Genomic DNA, 17,784 nt, shown 5'->3' with positions numbered 1-17,784 from the left:
ATCAATAATGGTGCAACACCTTATTAAATGTTACTTTGTGAAGTGAAACCATATCCTAGACTAATGCTTCCTGTACATTTTTATGCTTACTCAACTGATAAGTTTCTGATTAAGTTCAACATGAAATCGCCAGCTATTATGTTTAGCTAAATAGATTCAATTAAGTCAATTAAGATATAAGTTTTTTCCTAATGCCCAGTAGAAAAAACCATTTTATGTATAATTATATTTGATCATTATAAAGGTCAATCAATATAAAGGTTTTACATGAGGGCTTAATTTTCTCTTTGCCAAAGTTAAAATGGAGATTCACAAACATGGCTTCTTTTTATGGCAATTAATTAAACTTACAATTAGAACCAGCTAATACCCAAGGTGCATTTTGAGAAGGTCAATAGGATAGACAAATTTATTTGTAATAACTTGTAAAATGAAAGGGTTAAGTTCCTACCTAATGAATGTAACCCATTTCTTGTTTCCTGTCTTTTCCCCACTGTGTCCCAACCGCAGAGCCATCCTCAGTGCCTCCAAACATGTTGTGTATGTATGTCTCTGGACCATAATTATCGCAATAGTTCCGCTTTGAAGATATTTCTGCCGGCATTTGGATTTGAGTTTGATGACCATAGCACAGAGGTAGTTGACAGCGAGACCGAGACTATTGCTTCCTAGGTTGATGATGATGATTAACAACAAAAGGTATTGCCAAATGCTTGGAATGTGGCTGGAGGTACGTACTACTACTACATACGTACGACATATCATTTGGATGGAATGGCATGGGTCTTACAGTAGCAATGGAGTTTGGGCTATTTGATCGCCCACAGACAATAAATCAAAACGCCTAGAGAAGTGGCGCTAGCGGGGCACTCTACAGTGATGGAGATGTTTGGCGGGGAAGGGGGGCTAGGCGGTGTCAAAGAAGTAATCAAAATTGTATTACGAAAACAAACGTTTTTTCAGTTTTGTTTTGTTTTGTTTGGTTTGTTTTTTTTTCCATTTTTATAAATTTCATTTGGTTTTTACCCATAACAATGGCAGCATGAAGTTTTGTTAACAGATGGTGAGGGATCATGCGGAGGAGGGAGGAATTGGATGGCATCCCAAGTTTTTGATGAGGCGACTGCTGCTGCTGCTGCAGAAAACGCAAAGTCAGCAGAGTCAGCGGTAGGCAGATAAGCAACAACAATGCATGGCAAAAGCGACAGCATTCACGCCGTATATATTATTTACTTTAATAGAGTCAGCTTAGTCAGCGGGAGCGATGAGGGCTTAAAACTTGGCTCGAGGGTTAGGAAACGACCATCATTATGACGAAGACAACAATAACAACAGATGAAGATAATGTCCAATATTGAAGGTGCCCGAAAAGTCGTGCAAATTATAAAAAACTTGGAAAAAGGTATACAAATTTTTGGGGTCCCAAAAATCCAAAATATTGTAATGTCGCCATATTCTTTCGTTAACTTAACCTTTAGTTATTTCATTTAAACCAGTAGACTAACTAAATTTTTATTAAACTCACGCTATCCTCTCTAGCTGCTGCGTTAAATATGCTCTGCGTAATCGACACGACTTGGTTTTAATTTTCGTCGCATCATTTCTCTTCCACTTTTTGGGGCAAACGACCCTTCACCTGCCTTCTCTTATTATTTGTTTATAATCATTAATTTCACAAACATTTTTCAGATTTGTCAGACGTTTATGCAAAAATAAATCTGCTTTACTGTTGTCTCTCCAGCCTCTAAATATTTCCGTTTTTAAGTTTTTTTTTGCCATGTGTAAAATGAAAAGGTTAAAAAACATGCCCCGCAATTTGTTTATGATTTCGCAAGAAATTTTGTATTTTTTTTAAAATGAATTTTTTGGTTTTCTGTTTGTTTATGTTTCTTTTATACATTCAATAAATGCAATTGTTAACTGCAAGCGCGGCCCACATGAAAACGTTTTTCAAACCAACAAAAAAAAACGAGTCGAAAAAAATGTTCAAAAGTCAAATGAGTTGAGTTGATCGCTGAGAGACCAGTCCCAGGCAGAGTCATCGTCGAACCAGTTGGACGCATCTTCTATAGAAAAAAACAACAACATTTTTTTATTGCAAAAATATTGAAAAATGCCTCATATAAAACATTGTTGGTCACCCTGACCTTAACACAAATTTCAGGCCATATATTGTCTTCTTCTTCTGCTTGAATCAAAGTGAATACGTGCAACGATTTCTTGTGCATCATTTCTTGGGGGAATTTATCCCTCTGGGTAGCAGGATTATTATAGAATTGAAAAAAGCTAGATATGAGTCATATGGCAAACAAATGACGGTTCATTGCAAAACAACATTTTTATTTGTTAAAATTAATGTTTATTTTTTTTTTAAATCCAAAAGCTAATTTGCGTAGGCGATCGCGTATTCGGTTCCCATAATCGACCATTCACACATAAGCCATAATGATCCGCTGTGTCAGAAGAAAGTCGTTGTTGAGTGTGTATCTATAAACAGAACGAGTTTGAGAAGAATAACAACATAAGACTTGAAGGCAGATCAGATTTCTAATACCCGAAATATTAGTTAATTGTTGATTTTGATGGCCATGGGAAGATTTGCTGATTAGACAAACTTGAATTATTTGGGTCCTCTGAGTGAGGTCAACACAAAATGAATCATCCCAAGATGAAAATATTCCTAGTCCTAGTGTGTGACATACACAATAAGGGAATGAATCATATTCAATATCTAACAATAAGTCACAAGGAACTTACATTTTACATAGAATAGTAAAAAATGTAGAACATAGTCAGGCTAGTAATGATTGTTTATTAATAAATTTGGGGCCTTTATATAGGCCAATGTTAGGGGTATGAAATGGATCATATTGATATATGAATATTGTAAAAATGTATCATGTCAGAGGTATTTGCAAAAAAGGCTTCCAATAGAGAGACGAACGTATGACGTTTACCTTAAAATATGTATAATATATTAAATATATCTATTTTTAGATGTGTATAATATATTAAGATGAACTGTCAAATAGAAGAAAAATTACAATTGAAAGAAAAACAAAAATGGAAAGCCTAAAATACAATGTTGCTCCTGCTCAAATTGCAGTTTTATAGAGAATTGGGGATTTTAAAATTCAGGAGGGCATTTCGGAATTCAAGGAATATGGAATAACATATAAGGACAATGTGGAGGACAGAATCCTCGAAAATTTCAATTCGCTTGGCGAATTCATGGAGCAGGCTTTTTTTATAAGCAACGACGAGTTGTTTTTGCCCCCCTTGGTAGGTTTTAAGACAATAGATTTGTTAAATATAGAAATACATAAACATTATTTCGAATTACAGATTCAAATTAAACCCGGAAAGGGTTTCCAACTGACGTTGGAATCCCACCGAAATGTAAGTATTTCAAGAGTATGCATTATAAACATTGTAAACAGATTTCCTTTTCCTTTTTGGATCTGCTCCAAACCGTTGCGGAGAGTGGCTTGAAATCTGCGATGGAGCAGATTGCCGCCACCAAAGACGCTGTCCAGAAAATTGCGGACGTAAGTACATTTGTATATTTTTTCCCTTTTCAAATTTTTCTTATTCCACAGAATCGGATGGCGAGGGTGGAACCAGTGGCACAGGTTCCAGGATCAAAGGTTCCTGTGGAACATGTTCCACAGCGGCCAATTCGCTCAGACAACATGAATTCGCTCAGTTAACATGAATTCGCTTGGCCAACATGAATTCGCTCAGCCAAAACGCAATTCGTGGCGAAACGTTATAAATAAAGCCTAATTAGGGGCCAAGCTTTATTTTAAGTAGTTTAAACTTGTCATATTTGTTCTTGGTTGAGAATTTTAGTTGAGCCATAAGAAATTTTTGGTGTAACAGAAATCTGGAACTATTTTTGGACTCACTAGTACCGATTGGCACATTAGAAGAAACGATTACCAATAGCATTTTCGATAGTTGGTAAAGAAAGCAAAATAATCTGTTTTTGGATTTAACGATTTTATTCGATTTTGCGAATGCAAAAATATATAAAGCATGTCCCAGAAAAACAAAAAAAACTTAGCGAAATTGGTGAACAAATTATTATTATATTACAAATTCAAAAATTTAAAAATTATCAATCCCACGCAATATATTCGCTGAGTTGACAACCCTATTGCTTACATTTGAAATTAAATAAAAAGAAGAGAATTAGTCAACCAAAAATTGCTTATGGCTCAACTAAAATTCCCAACCAAGAAAAAATATGACAAGTTTAAACTACTTAAAATAAAGCTTGGCCCTTAATTAGGCTTTATTTATAACGTTTCGCCACGACAGAATGAATTTCGTTTTGGCTGAGCGATTCATTTTGGCAAAGCGAGTTCATATTAACTGAGCGAATTCATGTTTGCCGAGCGAATTCATGTTGTGTGAGCGAATTGGCCGCTGTGGTTGTTTTTGTTTTGTTCGGAAAATTTCGCTCGGACGCGTCGTTGGCGTAGTGCATGTTCGTGTCTCGTAATTTAGGATAATTTTAGGGAGAGAAAGAAATTAAAAGAAATGCATAATTAAATTAAGGTTCGGTGTTAAATAATTAATTGAATATATAAATATTAAATTAGAGACAATAGTTAACGCGTAGTCATACTCTCTTTCTTCCCCTCTTCTCTTAGTCACTACGGCATAGTAAAACACGCAGTAAAAGAAGAGAGAAAAAATGCTCGAAATTGTTTAAAACAATCAAATTTTGCAAAGTGAAATTTACATAATAATATTAAACAGTTTTGGTGCAATCGAATACACATGCATATACGTATGCAAATGGCTTTCAATTGAAAAGCAACAGCAACAATAAATTACACCCAACAAAAGTGAAAATCTAATTGAGTCGCGGCGGAGGCGTAGACGAAAGAAGGAAAAAGGTTTAATTTCCAACTAAATTCCGCTAAAATGTCGAACACTAAAAACACTGAAGACAGCGAGCTGGACCCGCAAATTCAGGTAAGAAGAGATGAGGAATCAAGGTGGTCTCCCCCGCTCCCCCTCCATCATTTGTGGACACACAGTGCCAGGTAGTACCTTGGCACGGTTATTCCCTCTCTCGCTTGCTCTCTCGCTTACGCGAATCATTGTTAGTTTAATTGCCATCTTTTCCTTTTAAGGAATTTTCTCACACATACACCCATGCATTTTGATGCCTGTTTCACGGACATATCCTTGTCAAGTGTTTTTCCTTCCTTTTGTTGGTTTCCAAGTAATCTACTTTTATTGTCGCTCTCTACATGTATATATGTATTTATATACAGTTGTGTATTCCTCCAATTCCCTCTTCAAGTGCAGCAGCCCAAATATCTTCGCTGTTGTCGCATATGCATACAAATTTAATAAATGGAAATACCAAAGCACATACGCAACACACAACAACAAATAACAATAACAAAAAAATGGAAAAACAACAATATATTGTTGTTTTCGATACCCTGTAGTAGTCAACAAAAAGGTAACAGGGGATTTTGAAATCAAAAAAATTGTTAACAAAAATCAGAAGAACAGCATAGACTTTTACATTACATGTTATATGTATTAGTATTTAGATTAAGAACACAATGCGAGATTGTTAAAACACAACACACACATTTGACACACATTATGAAGAATGTTGAGTATTTTAAAGATTATGTCAACATTTTCTCCATTTCACTGCATTTCAATTCTTAGATAATATTGAGTTTGAAGTACCCCGAATGATTCAAACTTTTATTTAAATATCGACAAAACTATGCCATTTTTAGAATTATTTAAAAAAAATTTTTAATTCTCCTTGAATAGATAAAACATTTCGTCCTACATCTTATTGTTAGTATTGATTTATTAAATTTTATTTTTTAAGTTTCACAAAAGTTTCCTCTCCATCCTTATGGCATCTTGTAAGTTCTTAACTACAGGGTGTCATTAAGGCGTTGATTGTATCGTAAACACAGAATTTGTTGTTTCTCAAGAGAAAGAGAGAGAGAGAGAGACATGTGCGAGTCGAGTTTGAGTTCATAGCCCGTGGCGCAGTTTGCATAAATTAAGATTTATTCAATCTTAAGCTACGCAACAAAACGAAAAATAATAAATTACGAAACTCTGACAAACAATTAAATAAAATATCATAAATCTTATGGACATCTCTCCTTTAAATCGGCACATCTTTACCCAAAACAAACTAAGAGAGGGTCTTGTGCTTCGATTAAGTCTTGACTATTAGTTAAAGGTTTGCAATTATCCAAAAGGTAACCGGCTCTTGATGCTTAACATTTAAAGAGGATGACTTGAATGCTACTTGACTAGATTATTTGGGAGTCACTTAGACATTAATGCTTCCATCTGGTCATATTCTCGCAGATTGAAGTAAATCTCACGAACTTTAGACGGGAATTTCCCAAAACAGCAAAATGAAAAACATTAAAGAGGACGTTTATGGGGTTTTAGCCAGAATCAATTCATTCCCTAGGGTCTGCTGATCATTTTGGTTTTCCCAATAAGTGATAACCTCAGGTAAGTGTAGGAAAAAAATGTAGTTTAAGTTTCCTAGAGAGAGAGATTAACATTTTAAAGGCTTATGAAGAGGTTTTGCCACGCAAGGGATATTTTACAACATTCTACTACATTTCCATTCCATTAATGACTTTGGGCTTAATTATAGAATAGACAGAGAAATTTTCAAATCTAAACAGCCTTCATCGCCGCTCCTCCCTCCACCTCTTGCACAGTGGGGGATCCCAGAGAAAGGCTGGGCCAAAGGCACATCACATGCCGCTTTCGATCGCTAGAAATCACATGATTTAATCGGACGGAAAAAATTGCATCAAAAATGTGTGTTTGAAAACAAAATTTAACAATAAACATGAAATGTCAATGGCAATGCCGAATAAAAATATTTATAATATCGCATAGAAAATGTTTTATAGTTGACTTCCTCTTCAGTTTCTTCGTCACATTTTATCAATGAGAACAATCTTGAGCAAAAAAAAAGTCCGGTTTTTGTTTTACCTTTTCGCTAAATCTTATCATCAACAACAAAAAGGAGAAAAAAAGTATCTTGATGACGTACAAAACGCAAAGAAACAAAGCAAAGCTAAAAAAAATGCGATATGCCAACACAAAGTCTATTTAGTTTTTTGCGTCAAGTGACAGCTGTTTTTGTTTCTCTCTCTCTATTTCTTCCTCTCATTTACTGTTTGGCTTATACAACAACAGTAACAAAAGTAATTGCGTATAATAAGTATTATGATGATGATGACTTTTTGATACCCTGTTTGTATGGTGGAAAAACAAGAAAACTAGTTAAAAGTCAACTCAAGTACCCAGGGCCGTTGAAAAGCTAAAAGGAAAAGTTCCATGTTTTTTCCCGAGGATTTGTCATTTGGGGTGAAGATAACCTTTTTCCATGACTCTACCTTCATCTGCCTTTAATAATATTAATTTTAACCTCACGTTTCCGTGCTATACCTCTGCCAGTACCTCCACTTACCATGTCACAAACATTCATTCTACTCATGTATACCAAAATGGGTATTAAAAATGGCCACACGCCTGGTCGAGACTTCAAATTCAGTGTGGGAGATTTTTTGTTTTTATTTATTTTTCGTTATTTTTAGGCAACTTTCTTCGTCACGAAACTTATCATAGATGTGTTAATTCTTTATAAACTTAAGTCTTTAATAATTATTATTATTTTTTATTTTTGTACTCAACTTCTGTTAGCCTTGTACCATTTAATACTTAGATTAGCGAAGGAAAGTTTTATCAAAAAAAAAAAAAAAAAACAAAAGCAAGCAAGTGTAAGCCCAGTGACTAATACAAATTAATGTCTGGCAAGGTGAGAGAACATGACACCAAAAATAAAGCAAATGAATCAGTATATCGTGACAGTCAATTGATTCTATATATCTATAGATATATACATATGTATGTTTGATGACTCAAACCTGGAGGGGCAGAAATGGTCGTACTATAATTACACTTAGAAATTACAATTGCGATTTCCAAGTTATTGTAAATTAACATATACCAAAACCGTTTTGCATAAAACTGTCAAATGAAAAACTTAATATTTCAACGCTTACTATACAGTAATCATTACAAGCATGATTAAAACCGAAATTGTTCCGGTTTCTTGTTGGCCTACTTTCGTTTTTCAGTATATTAATTGTTTTTAATGGCCCTTCAAACTGCTTGCATCATAACAATTGGTTAGCTTAACCTAGTTCTATTTCAAAAGGTTAATTGTTATTCAAGCCATCTTAAGAGAAAGCAAATCGTCATAGAGATGTTGTAAATATAGACATTTTTTTATAGGAAAGGTTATCATGCAATTCGCAAAACAAAGCTAAAATCAAAAGTCATTAGTATTTAGTTGTTTGTGTAGAGCGATAAGATTTGCTTATCACATATTGAGGAGGAAATGACATCGAATACTTTCTCGTATTCACTACAAGATAGCAAAAACAGCACACTTAAATAATTTTGTTTATGGCAATATGCCAATTAATTCAAATTGCTTTAATGAATGCTAACTCTCTCGCTTGCCACAGCGAAGAGGGGTGGAAAATGTCTATGGAGCCATCTGGTGACTAGAGGGAATGCATTTTATTTGTGTATGCCTCATTGATTGATAAATTTGCGCTTGCCAAACGCAGACTAATGATAGCAGACAGGGGTGACGAGGGGAGAAAGAAATGGCCAGTTAGTAAGTGCAAGTCACAGTTGAATGAAATCAACATTTTTGTTTTATTTTTATAAAACATTTCCTACAATTGTTTTGTCTTTAGCTTTTTCATTCCTTAATCTATAAATATAAATGTAGACGACGTAACAAGTGTCCGTGTCTGAGAGCAAGATCCGTCGAAACGATTCAAGGTCAATTCGTGGATGAGGAAGTATCGCAAACAATTCCAGTGACGTGAATTACTCCCTATTTATGGAATTTTTTGTATAGCTTTTCTAAAAGGGTTTTAGGCAGTTATAATATATAATAATTAAATCGTTGTCCTTTGAATATAGTTTTAAACTACATTTTCTTACAAAATCTTGTTTTAATTTGTTTTACATAACATTTTCAAGATTAATGAACATTTATAAGTAAATTTTGCTCTGGTTTCAGCTACATGCTTACCTAAGTAGTTCACTAATGACGCAAATCGTTACGAGTTGAATGTCCTTTTCTGCATCAACCTCCTTCCCTAAGATGAATTACGCAAGGAAAAAGCCCGCGAATCGATGAATAAATAAGGTTTCCATTACAGTTCGCATTTCCTTTTTTGCAAATGGGCAAATGGAAAAGAAAATGTGAGGGAAGGGATGGAAAGAGGGGGCTAACAACAACCACCATCACGTTGTGTTACATGTAGGTCAGGTCAGAGTCTCAGCGTCATCACGCCACCAGCTACGGTTTTGGCTTTAGTTCGTCAAACTTGTATTGGCCTTTTTCTTGTGCGAACAGCCACACGCACACACAAACAGGGTGGGTATAGTTATGAATTTCAAGCTAATGTTTGGGGGTTTTCCGCTGAGTTTTATTTGTCACGTCATTATTTCAAAAGTACATACACATGTATATAAATTGTAATACATATTAGAAGTGGCTCTAAATTCCTACTCCAAATTCAATTTAATTTCTTACTTTGATTGCAATTCGATTCGAATGGGAAATAGGTTTCATTTAAAGAGATTTGTAATTACCTAAGCTTATAAAAACTGCCTACAGCTGAAAAATTAATAAATTACAAAATAAGCAACTAGTTAAAAGTATAGTATTTGTATTGTAGTATTGCATAGTAATTCTGGTGAAATTAAAACCCAGAACACTAACCAAGAGCGGGTACCATCGTCATCATCATCTGACAAATGTAATCATACACTTATTTTTTTTTTATTACATCAAAAGGGCGTCTACTTGTCTGATGATGATTTTTTGTTGCCCAATATAGAACCAAGCCTAACTAACCAGCATATATATTTATGTATACACACATTCAAACAATTGTATATTGATATTGAATCTTTCGGTAGACAACGACGCTCCTTGTTTGGAGGACACATTTGTTCTACCTATTTTTAGTTTATACATACATGACTCAACTTTTTAAATATCCTTTTTTGTGGAAATGGGAAGAGGAGAGAAGAGAAGAAGACCTGTACATTGCGTGTTTTGCTAACATTTGAGGTTGATACTTGACTTGACCGTGATGGTTTGTCTCAATCCCAACTCCCTCCCTCTCCGTCGTGTCGGCTGATGATTCAATCAATATAGAGAGAAAAAGCGAAATAGAAGAATAGAGACCGCTTCTTTATTTGTTGTTTATTCATTTGCGAAACAATTTGCTGAAAATTGTTTATCGCCATTTAAATTTTTTTTTTTTAGAACAAAAATATTTTTGCTTATATTTCTTCATTCTCGAAGTAAAATTTACATTGCGGTAAAATATGCATAGCATTGCTTAAATATTTAAACAATTTGGCTGAGCCATGAAAAAAATTTAATTTTTTATACAAAAAAAAATTGTTTACGTATTTACTCGTCAGCTTGCAGCGATCAACAATTTTAAAAAGATATTTTTCCTCTAAATAGGTCTTTTCCAATAGGGATGTATGCATGTTGTTATGTATGTACATATAAACATTTATAGTAATGGAGGTCATCATTGGGTTTTCCTCCAGTTTATTTTACTTTAGTATTTTGTAAGCGGTTAGAAGCACAGCGTGCTCACCAAAATAATGTCTTCCTTCTTAGGTGCTAACAACATAAGTTTAATGCAAATAATTACCTTTCGCCATATTAAGAAAATTAAAATATAATTTTTTCAAGACCATGGAAACTAAATTTGAACTTGCCAGCATATTCGAATCTATAATTATAGTTAATATATTTGTATAAATAAAACTATGACATCCAACTAAAAATATAGCCTACATCCGCCATTGTTTTGTGAGTGGTCTATATTCTAATAGAGCCTCCTGGATTATGTTCATAAAAAACAAGTCCTGCTAATTTCTCAATGGCTGCAAATTTTAAAATCTTAAGTGGCGAATTACTTGAGCCGGCATATGCAAATACGCAATGTGGCACTGGGTAGACTGCCACTGATAACCACAGTAATGATTGGACTAGGGCCATTGCACACACTGTAAAGAGGGAAGGTAACCAACAAATGTAGTTGTTAGTTTTGTTTGGGGGTGTATCATTACCAAGTTATTTACTGTTAACTGTACATTGTGTCTGTCTATTGCATGTTCCACACTTGAATTAGTTGGCAAACTTTTAATTAGCCAACCGAAAAATGAATTTCAGTTAGGCAAATTTCCAATGGGAAAGAAAGCCACAGCCAACAGCCACAAAGAAAAGTTATTCAAAAACCACTTCCTTTTTAAAAGTCCAAAACTTAAGCACTAAATTCCAGGAAAGTTCAACTTGAAACTGGTTTCTCTGATGCAAAGGTACTTGAACAAACTTTAGACCTCATGAAACCAGTTTTAAATTTTTTTCTCTGTGATCTCTTGGCATTTAAATCAATCCATTTTTGAGATAATGATGGTCAAGAAGAGGGGCTCTGAGCCCTTTGTATGTGGTGAACTGTTTTAACTGGGACACATACACAAAAAAAATTATAATTAAAACCAGTTTAAGTTTTCAACCAAACATCACCGCCGTCTGCCCGGCTGTTGTTCAGCGATCCATGAGCCGATACTTATGACACGCCTCCCACCAACAACATCCGACATGCTCGCATATGTGAATTGTTTAACGAAATATCAGCAAACTGAAAAAAAACAAAGAAAACTCACCTCAATCAAAGGGGCCTGGCATAACTTTATACCCTAACTTTGTGGGAAAAATTTGTATGAGGGCATCTATCTTCACATAGTGAATATATTCCGTTTCTCTCTTCGAAAAATTATAAAAAATCGCCACAAAACTACCCTCCATAGTTCGTTAACATTTCATGCTTTCGTTGAATGCTAATTTGTTTTTATATGCTCGTTTAGTAAGCTTGTTTCGATAATGTCAGAATGGCGTTGAGCGTTGAGATGCCTCTGTGTTTTCTTTCAACGACGGCCGAGTTCAAATGCCGGTCGCGGTCGCCGCTTGCAAAGACAAATTTTTATTAATAGAAATTTATTTACTGTGTTTCAAGTGATTTTTACTGTAAAGGGGCGCTGCCTTTTCTTCTGCCCCACAGTGGTTTACTTTGAAATATGCTGCTCGAAAAGCATATTTCTAATTCCACATTTGGGGCTATAGCAAGCATAGGGTTTTGTTCACACCACGGAGCATACGCTGTTTACAAATTTCATTACGCGTTATTCTCTAATTTGACATTATAAACTACATCCAACTATTTTGGTACATTACTATGTATTAGAATTAGTTAAACTACGCGCAGATGTGAACAAATTTTTCAAAGTTTAACATTTTAATTCTGTTTTCGGCAAATCAATTTTGAAAACAGGACTGAAGATAAGCATAACAAAATTTAGACACATTACAAAAAGTAACTGCAGTTTAGTCTAAATTTTTAAAAGTACGTCTTGATAATTTGTTCTAGAATTTTTTTTTTTTGGCAAGTTATCATGTATCTAAAAACGCTTCCCATATAGTTTTTTCCTCAGATCGTTTAACAATCTCGTTTTAATGTCTTTAAGTATTATGTACACGATTCTTAAGCTTACTTAAATCAATTTGTTTTAGGAAATTTTTCAAATGCATTTGACGAATGGGAAATACAAACAAAAACAATTAAATATGACTTGGTTCTAGTTAAGGTAGATGTCTCTCTGTGTGTGGTGGGGTAAGGACATTTTTTGTGACTCTAATAACGTTCTCAAAAGGATTATTCGATTAGACAAACTCATAGCCAATGCCAAATTGAAAGCCATTTGAGATTTTATCAGTATTTTGTCGTTTCACAGGTATGCAATAGTTAAGTTCAATTCTTGCTCGTTCCGCCAATTTGAGGGCCAGACCCATGCCAAAAGCACTTCGCATATTTTCTGCAAAAAACGGAAACAAAATTCTCTTACTAAAGAAGAGAAGGAGAAGGGAATCGTATTCTTGATTTACCTGTACTAAAATTATTGCTATTGCCGAAATTATAAAAGAAATGCAGTCTGAAATTGTTTGCAAAACTCTTAAAGACTCCCGCAAAGGGCAATGGGGCCCAGATATGGGCACCCGTACACCAGAACGTCTGAGCACCGATTGGCGTGCCTTCCATAACTGGCCCAGCGCCGCCAAATTTAAAGCCTCGCAGAGTCAGAGGGCCACCGCAGTAGAATAGGTTGCTTATAGGCAGCTGTGTCGTGTTCTTTGTCTCCTTCATGATGCCCACGCGGCCACAAAATTGTGCCACAATTCCAGGTATGAGAGGAACATTAACCTCACCATGGACTGTGCTGCTGACATAGGCCACATTGCCACCCAAACCACAATATTCATTTGTTGATTTTAATAAAATGCCTCGCGTTGGAAAGACAGTGCCATCTCGGTTGTCATAGACTACAGAATAGCGCAACAATGATGCCAATTTGGGTCCACAATGCTCTCTAATTCCAAATGGAGCCGATTTATTATTGAGTAGATTCAACTCACGTATAGAATTTTCATATTGCAATGAGTGGGTTAACTGAAAGAGAAATATAATAAGTTGAAGGAGCTGAGTTTAAGAAAGGAATCGATCTGAAGTACTTACATCTAATCCCAGCATAGTATGCACTGAAAAATCGGCCACATAACCCAAATTGGTGGTCTGAAATGAACTTATATCGAAGCGATCGGTTTGGCGAAATATGCTTAGCGATATTCTGTAAAGAAATAGGAGTCAGCCCTAGTCAAGTGTCAAAGTTCGTTGAACTTACTCTGGTCGGTTTTCGCGAAAACGTGTGTGAAAGAATGGCTTCCAGAATTTCAATTGCAAATCATTGGCTCTCGTGCTGCTGTATGTGCCTTGCAATGAGATGCTCTCGCCACGTCCAAATAAATTTGGTATAGTTAGCTCGGTCCTCAGCGATCCTTCATTTTGTCCAATCTCTGTGCCAGCTGAACCCATCACACGACTATATTCCTTGCCACTAAGTGTAACCTCATAACCCTGTCCGGGTGTGGCATCTGCACCACGACTTATATCAATATGCACGCTCACATCCTTGAAAATTCCCAATTCATGTAAATAGGATCTTGCGGACATGGCCTCCATCATAAGCTCCTGGAAATTGGCAGCTTTGAAGAGGCCATCGGCTGCTCGCATCACATAATCATTGTGGGTACGCAGCAATCCACTGACCTTAACACGATCCACACGTGCAGATATTTTTGTTAGATCATATTTGGGTTCCTTTGCCTGGGACTGAGACATTGTTACTACAAAAGGAAAGTAAATTATATTAATTAAATTTATATTATTTATATAGATTGAATTGGAGAATCTTAATAGCGCAACGGATGAGATTAATAAACTGGAAATTGAATTGGAGGTAAGTTTTATATATTGAGTTACTCATGGGTAACTTTACCATATGCCTTTAATTTTCGCTTTTCTCTTGTTTTTAGGAGGCAAATTCCACATTTCGCATCTTGTTGAATGAGTCGACACGTCGCTTGAAACTTTCTTCCAAGAAATTGGGTAACTGCATTGAAAAGGCTCGTCCATATTACGAGGCATTGGACAAGGCACGGGAGGCACAAGTTGAATGCCAGCAGGCAGCAGTTAAATTTCAACGAGCAAATGGTAAAGGGATATCCAAAATCTTAACCGAGTGCCTATTAAATATTTTTGTTGTATCCCTTTAGAAATCCATGCTGCAGCCAAGGAGACTGTGGCTTTGGCTGAACAACGTTTCATGTCCAACTCGCATGAATGGCAATTCGATAATGCCTGGCAAGAGATGCTCAATCATGCCACACAAAAAGTTATGGATGCCGAAACCCAGAAAGCTGATTGCCATGCCGAGCATCAGCGACGCACTCGTCTCTTTCACACCGCTGAACAGAAGCTGCAACAGCTGGAGGATCGTTTTCGTAGAAGTATCAACAAGTCGCGTCCCTATTTCGAGGAGAAGCAAGTGTGTCAGGATCAATTGCAGACTCAAAAAAATCGAATAGGCGAACTGCAACAGCAAGTGGCTACCGCCAAGAGCACTTACTCACGGGCCCTGCGTAACCTAGAGAGGATAAGTGAGGATATACATAGGCAACGTGGAGATTTAAGTGGTTCTCCACCACCACCGCCGGGCATGAGAGAACCTGGAGTGGGTGCCGAACTTAATACACCCACATCTAGTGCTTTGCCATCTTTGCCAGATTTTGAAATGGAATTGGAGAAGTGTGATTATCCTTCCATAGCAGGCAGCCAAATGTCATTGGGCGGAGGAGGGGGAGCTGCTGCTCTACCAGGAGTAGATGCAAGTAAGCCCAGTCAAGCTAACGAAACAGAAGATGAGGATGAAGATGCTTGCGATTACGATGAGACGGGAGCAAGTGAATTACGTGGCATTGTCGACGAATCCGATTTGGAGGCATTGCGTCAGAGAGTGAAAATCTTGGCTGTTCGTCCCATTGAGGGTGGAGATGGTCAACAGCAACAGCTAAATGATGTATGGGAGCATGAATTAAAGGCCACTGTGGATAAATTGGATCATCTAATGATGCTCAAAGAGGTGGCCAAAAGGCAGCAGCAACGGAAATCAAAAGCAACAACAGAACAACGTCCCGATTCCTTAGGAGCTGAGGCGCTACACCGTCACACCGATGTGGAGCCGGAAGCAGTGGGTGAGCCAATGGTAAAAAGTTTGCCGCATACACCACGTCATCATTATCATCAACAGCAGCAGCAGTTACTTGCCCCCACACCCACTCCCTTAAAGAAATTACAACAGCAACTGGCTCCCCTTCCCTCAGTAAATGTTTCCATGCGTGAGTTGCCTCTACTTGCCAGGCTATCGAACGAACTACTAGATCGCAGCAGCGCCGCGTTGGTGGGAGTTCGCAAGCAACTGAGGCGACGTTCTTTAGAATAATGTGTCCTCGCGCCCTCCTCGTTCTAGGCAGTTCTCACAAGCCTATATCAAATTTGTTTATATTAAATGAATAATATTAATAATACTTATAATTAAAATATACATATATGCCGCATTTAAGTACTGTCGCGTATCAACCATTTTGTATCTATATATATATGTCTAGATGGATATATATATACTTAGATTTTACTTCGTATAAATGTCGTCTTTGTATTATTTTTGTTCCCTCTCACACAAGCCTCCCTCCCCCCACACTCCAAGTTAACTATGTAAATGTTCATGTGATTTGCCGAAAAAGTAAAAATGGAAATAAATAAAATAAGCAGCTTTAAGTTTAATGTCTAATACATAAAGAAAACTCACTAATTTAAATTGTACACCAATTTGCACTAAATCGATATTGTAATTTAGTCTAAAAATATATTTGAAACGTACAACAAAACGAAATGAGAGAAACGGAAATTGTAGCGAATTCAATTAGATTGTTAAGCGAATTATTCTCAAAATAAAAAAGTGGATTAGAACAAGTTAGTTGGATCGGTTGAATCTTTAAGCAGGTCTATATGTATATAAATATAGATAATGTAATAAATTAAAAATCAACACAAAAAACAAGCAAATTTCAAATTTGAAAATAAATTACAAATTTAAATCAAAAATGTATAGAATGTTGTCTTTTTAATTTTTATTGGAATTATGTGGATATCTAGGGCCCTACTGACGGTAAGCTTAGTTCATTTTAATAAAAAAAAATTATTCCAAAAGCAAGAAAATAGCAAGCTACCTTTTGGTATTTGTAGGTTAGCAAAGCTCCTTTTATAATTATTGTTCGTATTATTATTAATTATTGTTATTGGTATTGCCAGTTGTGACGTTTTGCAATAATACTTTTTAAACTTCACTTCCTAACATTTTATTCCTTGTTTTTGATTGGCTTATCAAATGTCAATGTTATGAATTTTTAAAACGGTTCAGTTTTAAGTCTACTTATTGGTCTAATGTGTCTGAAGAAAAGTCTTGTTAATTAGCTTATGCAATTGCATTGAATAAATGGTAAATATGCGACAGTTGGGTTATGAGAAACCACTTTAATAAGTTATTTAATAAAGCAAGAAGTTATTTTTATGCCACGCAATTAGAGACCAAAGTTATTGTTTCTAAAACAGAAGAGAAGAATTATCAATAATCAATAGCACTTAATGTTTAGATAGCGACAAAAATGTTCTTTTCGATTATACGATATTTTCTTTATGTTCTTTGACATTTACAAACAATGTCATAATTGTCAATCTCAAAATTAGCTTACAAATCAAAACAAATATAGTTTAGCCTCTTAATTTTTAAGTATGATGTCATTATGCCTGCAATTCACAAATGCAAAAGCGATTTTTGTTTCTTTCGCTTTCAAATTATGTAAGCTCTAGGCGGCCATAAGTCGGGCAGCTTCACTTACCTGTAAATACGTTTTATTCGGGTTAAAAACACAATACGCGAATTGTTTGACTAGTGTAAGGAACTAAGTAGAAAATATATAGAAATAGAGTCGGTATTGAACCGCGCAGCGTATGTACCGATATTTAATTTTCACAAATTTTTCCCGCACGCGGCTCTGAACGCAACATGAAAACAATAACAAAGTGTGACCGTTTGCGGAGAAAAAATACCATCTGCTCATTTAGGAGTCGGTTTCATATTTCCAGTGTTGGCTAACGCGATGCGGAAATTCGCACTTTTCGCATT

The 17,784-nt window shown here is 35.8% G+C and overlaps 2 protein-coding genes across 2 annotated transcripts; one reads left to right on the top strand and one right to left on the bottom strand.

The window, feature by feature from the left end:
- Positions 1-4,438: 4,438 nt before the first annotated feature.
- Positions 4,439-16,703, top strand: LOC6639740 (SH3 domain-binding protein 5 homolog). The gene is made up of 4 exons (XM_002062873.4): positions 4,439-4,986; positions 14,437-14,499; positions 14,576-14,753; positions 14,816-16,703. The coding sequence occupies exons 1-4, from the start codon at positions 4,936-4,938 to the stop codon at positions 16,039-16,041; spliced, it is 1,518 nt and encodes a 505-aa protein (XP_002062909.1). The 5' UTR covers positions 4,439-4,935; the 3' UTR covers positions 16,042-16,703.
- LOC6639741 (SAM50-like protein CG7639) lies at positions 12,625-17,686 on the bottom strand. Its single transcript, XM_015178957.3, has 5 exons — positions 17,498-17,686; positions 13,885-14,386; positions 13,719-13,830; positions 13,091-13,652; positions 12,625-13,020 (listed from the first exon to the last, which is right to left on the bottom strand). The coding sequence occupies exons 2-5, from the start codon at positions 14,379-14,381 to the stop codon at positions 12,869-12,871; spliced, it is 1,323 nt and encodes a 440-aa protein (XP_015034443.1). The 5' UTR covers positions 14,382-14,386; positions 17,498-17,686; the 3' UTR covers positions 12,625-12,868.
- Between the last annotated feature and the right edge of the window lie 98 nt (positions 17,687-17,784).

Source organism: Drosophila willistoni, assembly GCF_018902025.1.
Source record: "Drosophila willistoni isolate 14030-0811.24 chromosome 2L unlocalized genomic scaffold, UCI_dwil_1.1 Seg196, whole genome shotgun sequence".
Classification (NCBI taxonomy): Eukaryota; Metazoa; Arthropoda; class Insecta; order Diptera; family Drosophilidae; genus Drosophila; species Drosophila willistoni.
The sequence above is the reverse complement of the archived record's forward strand: the minus strand, read 5'-3'. Positions and strand labels throughout refer to the sequence as shown.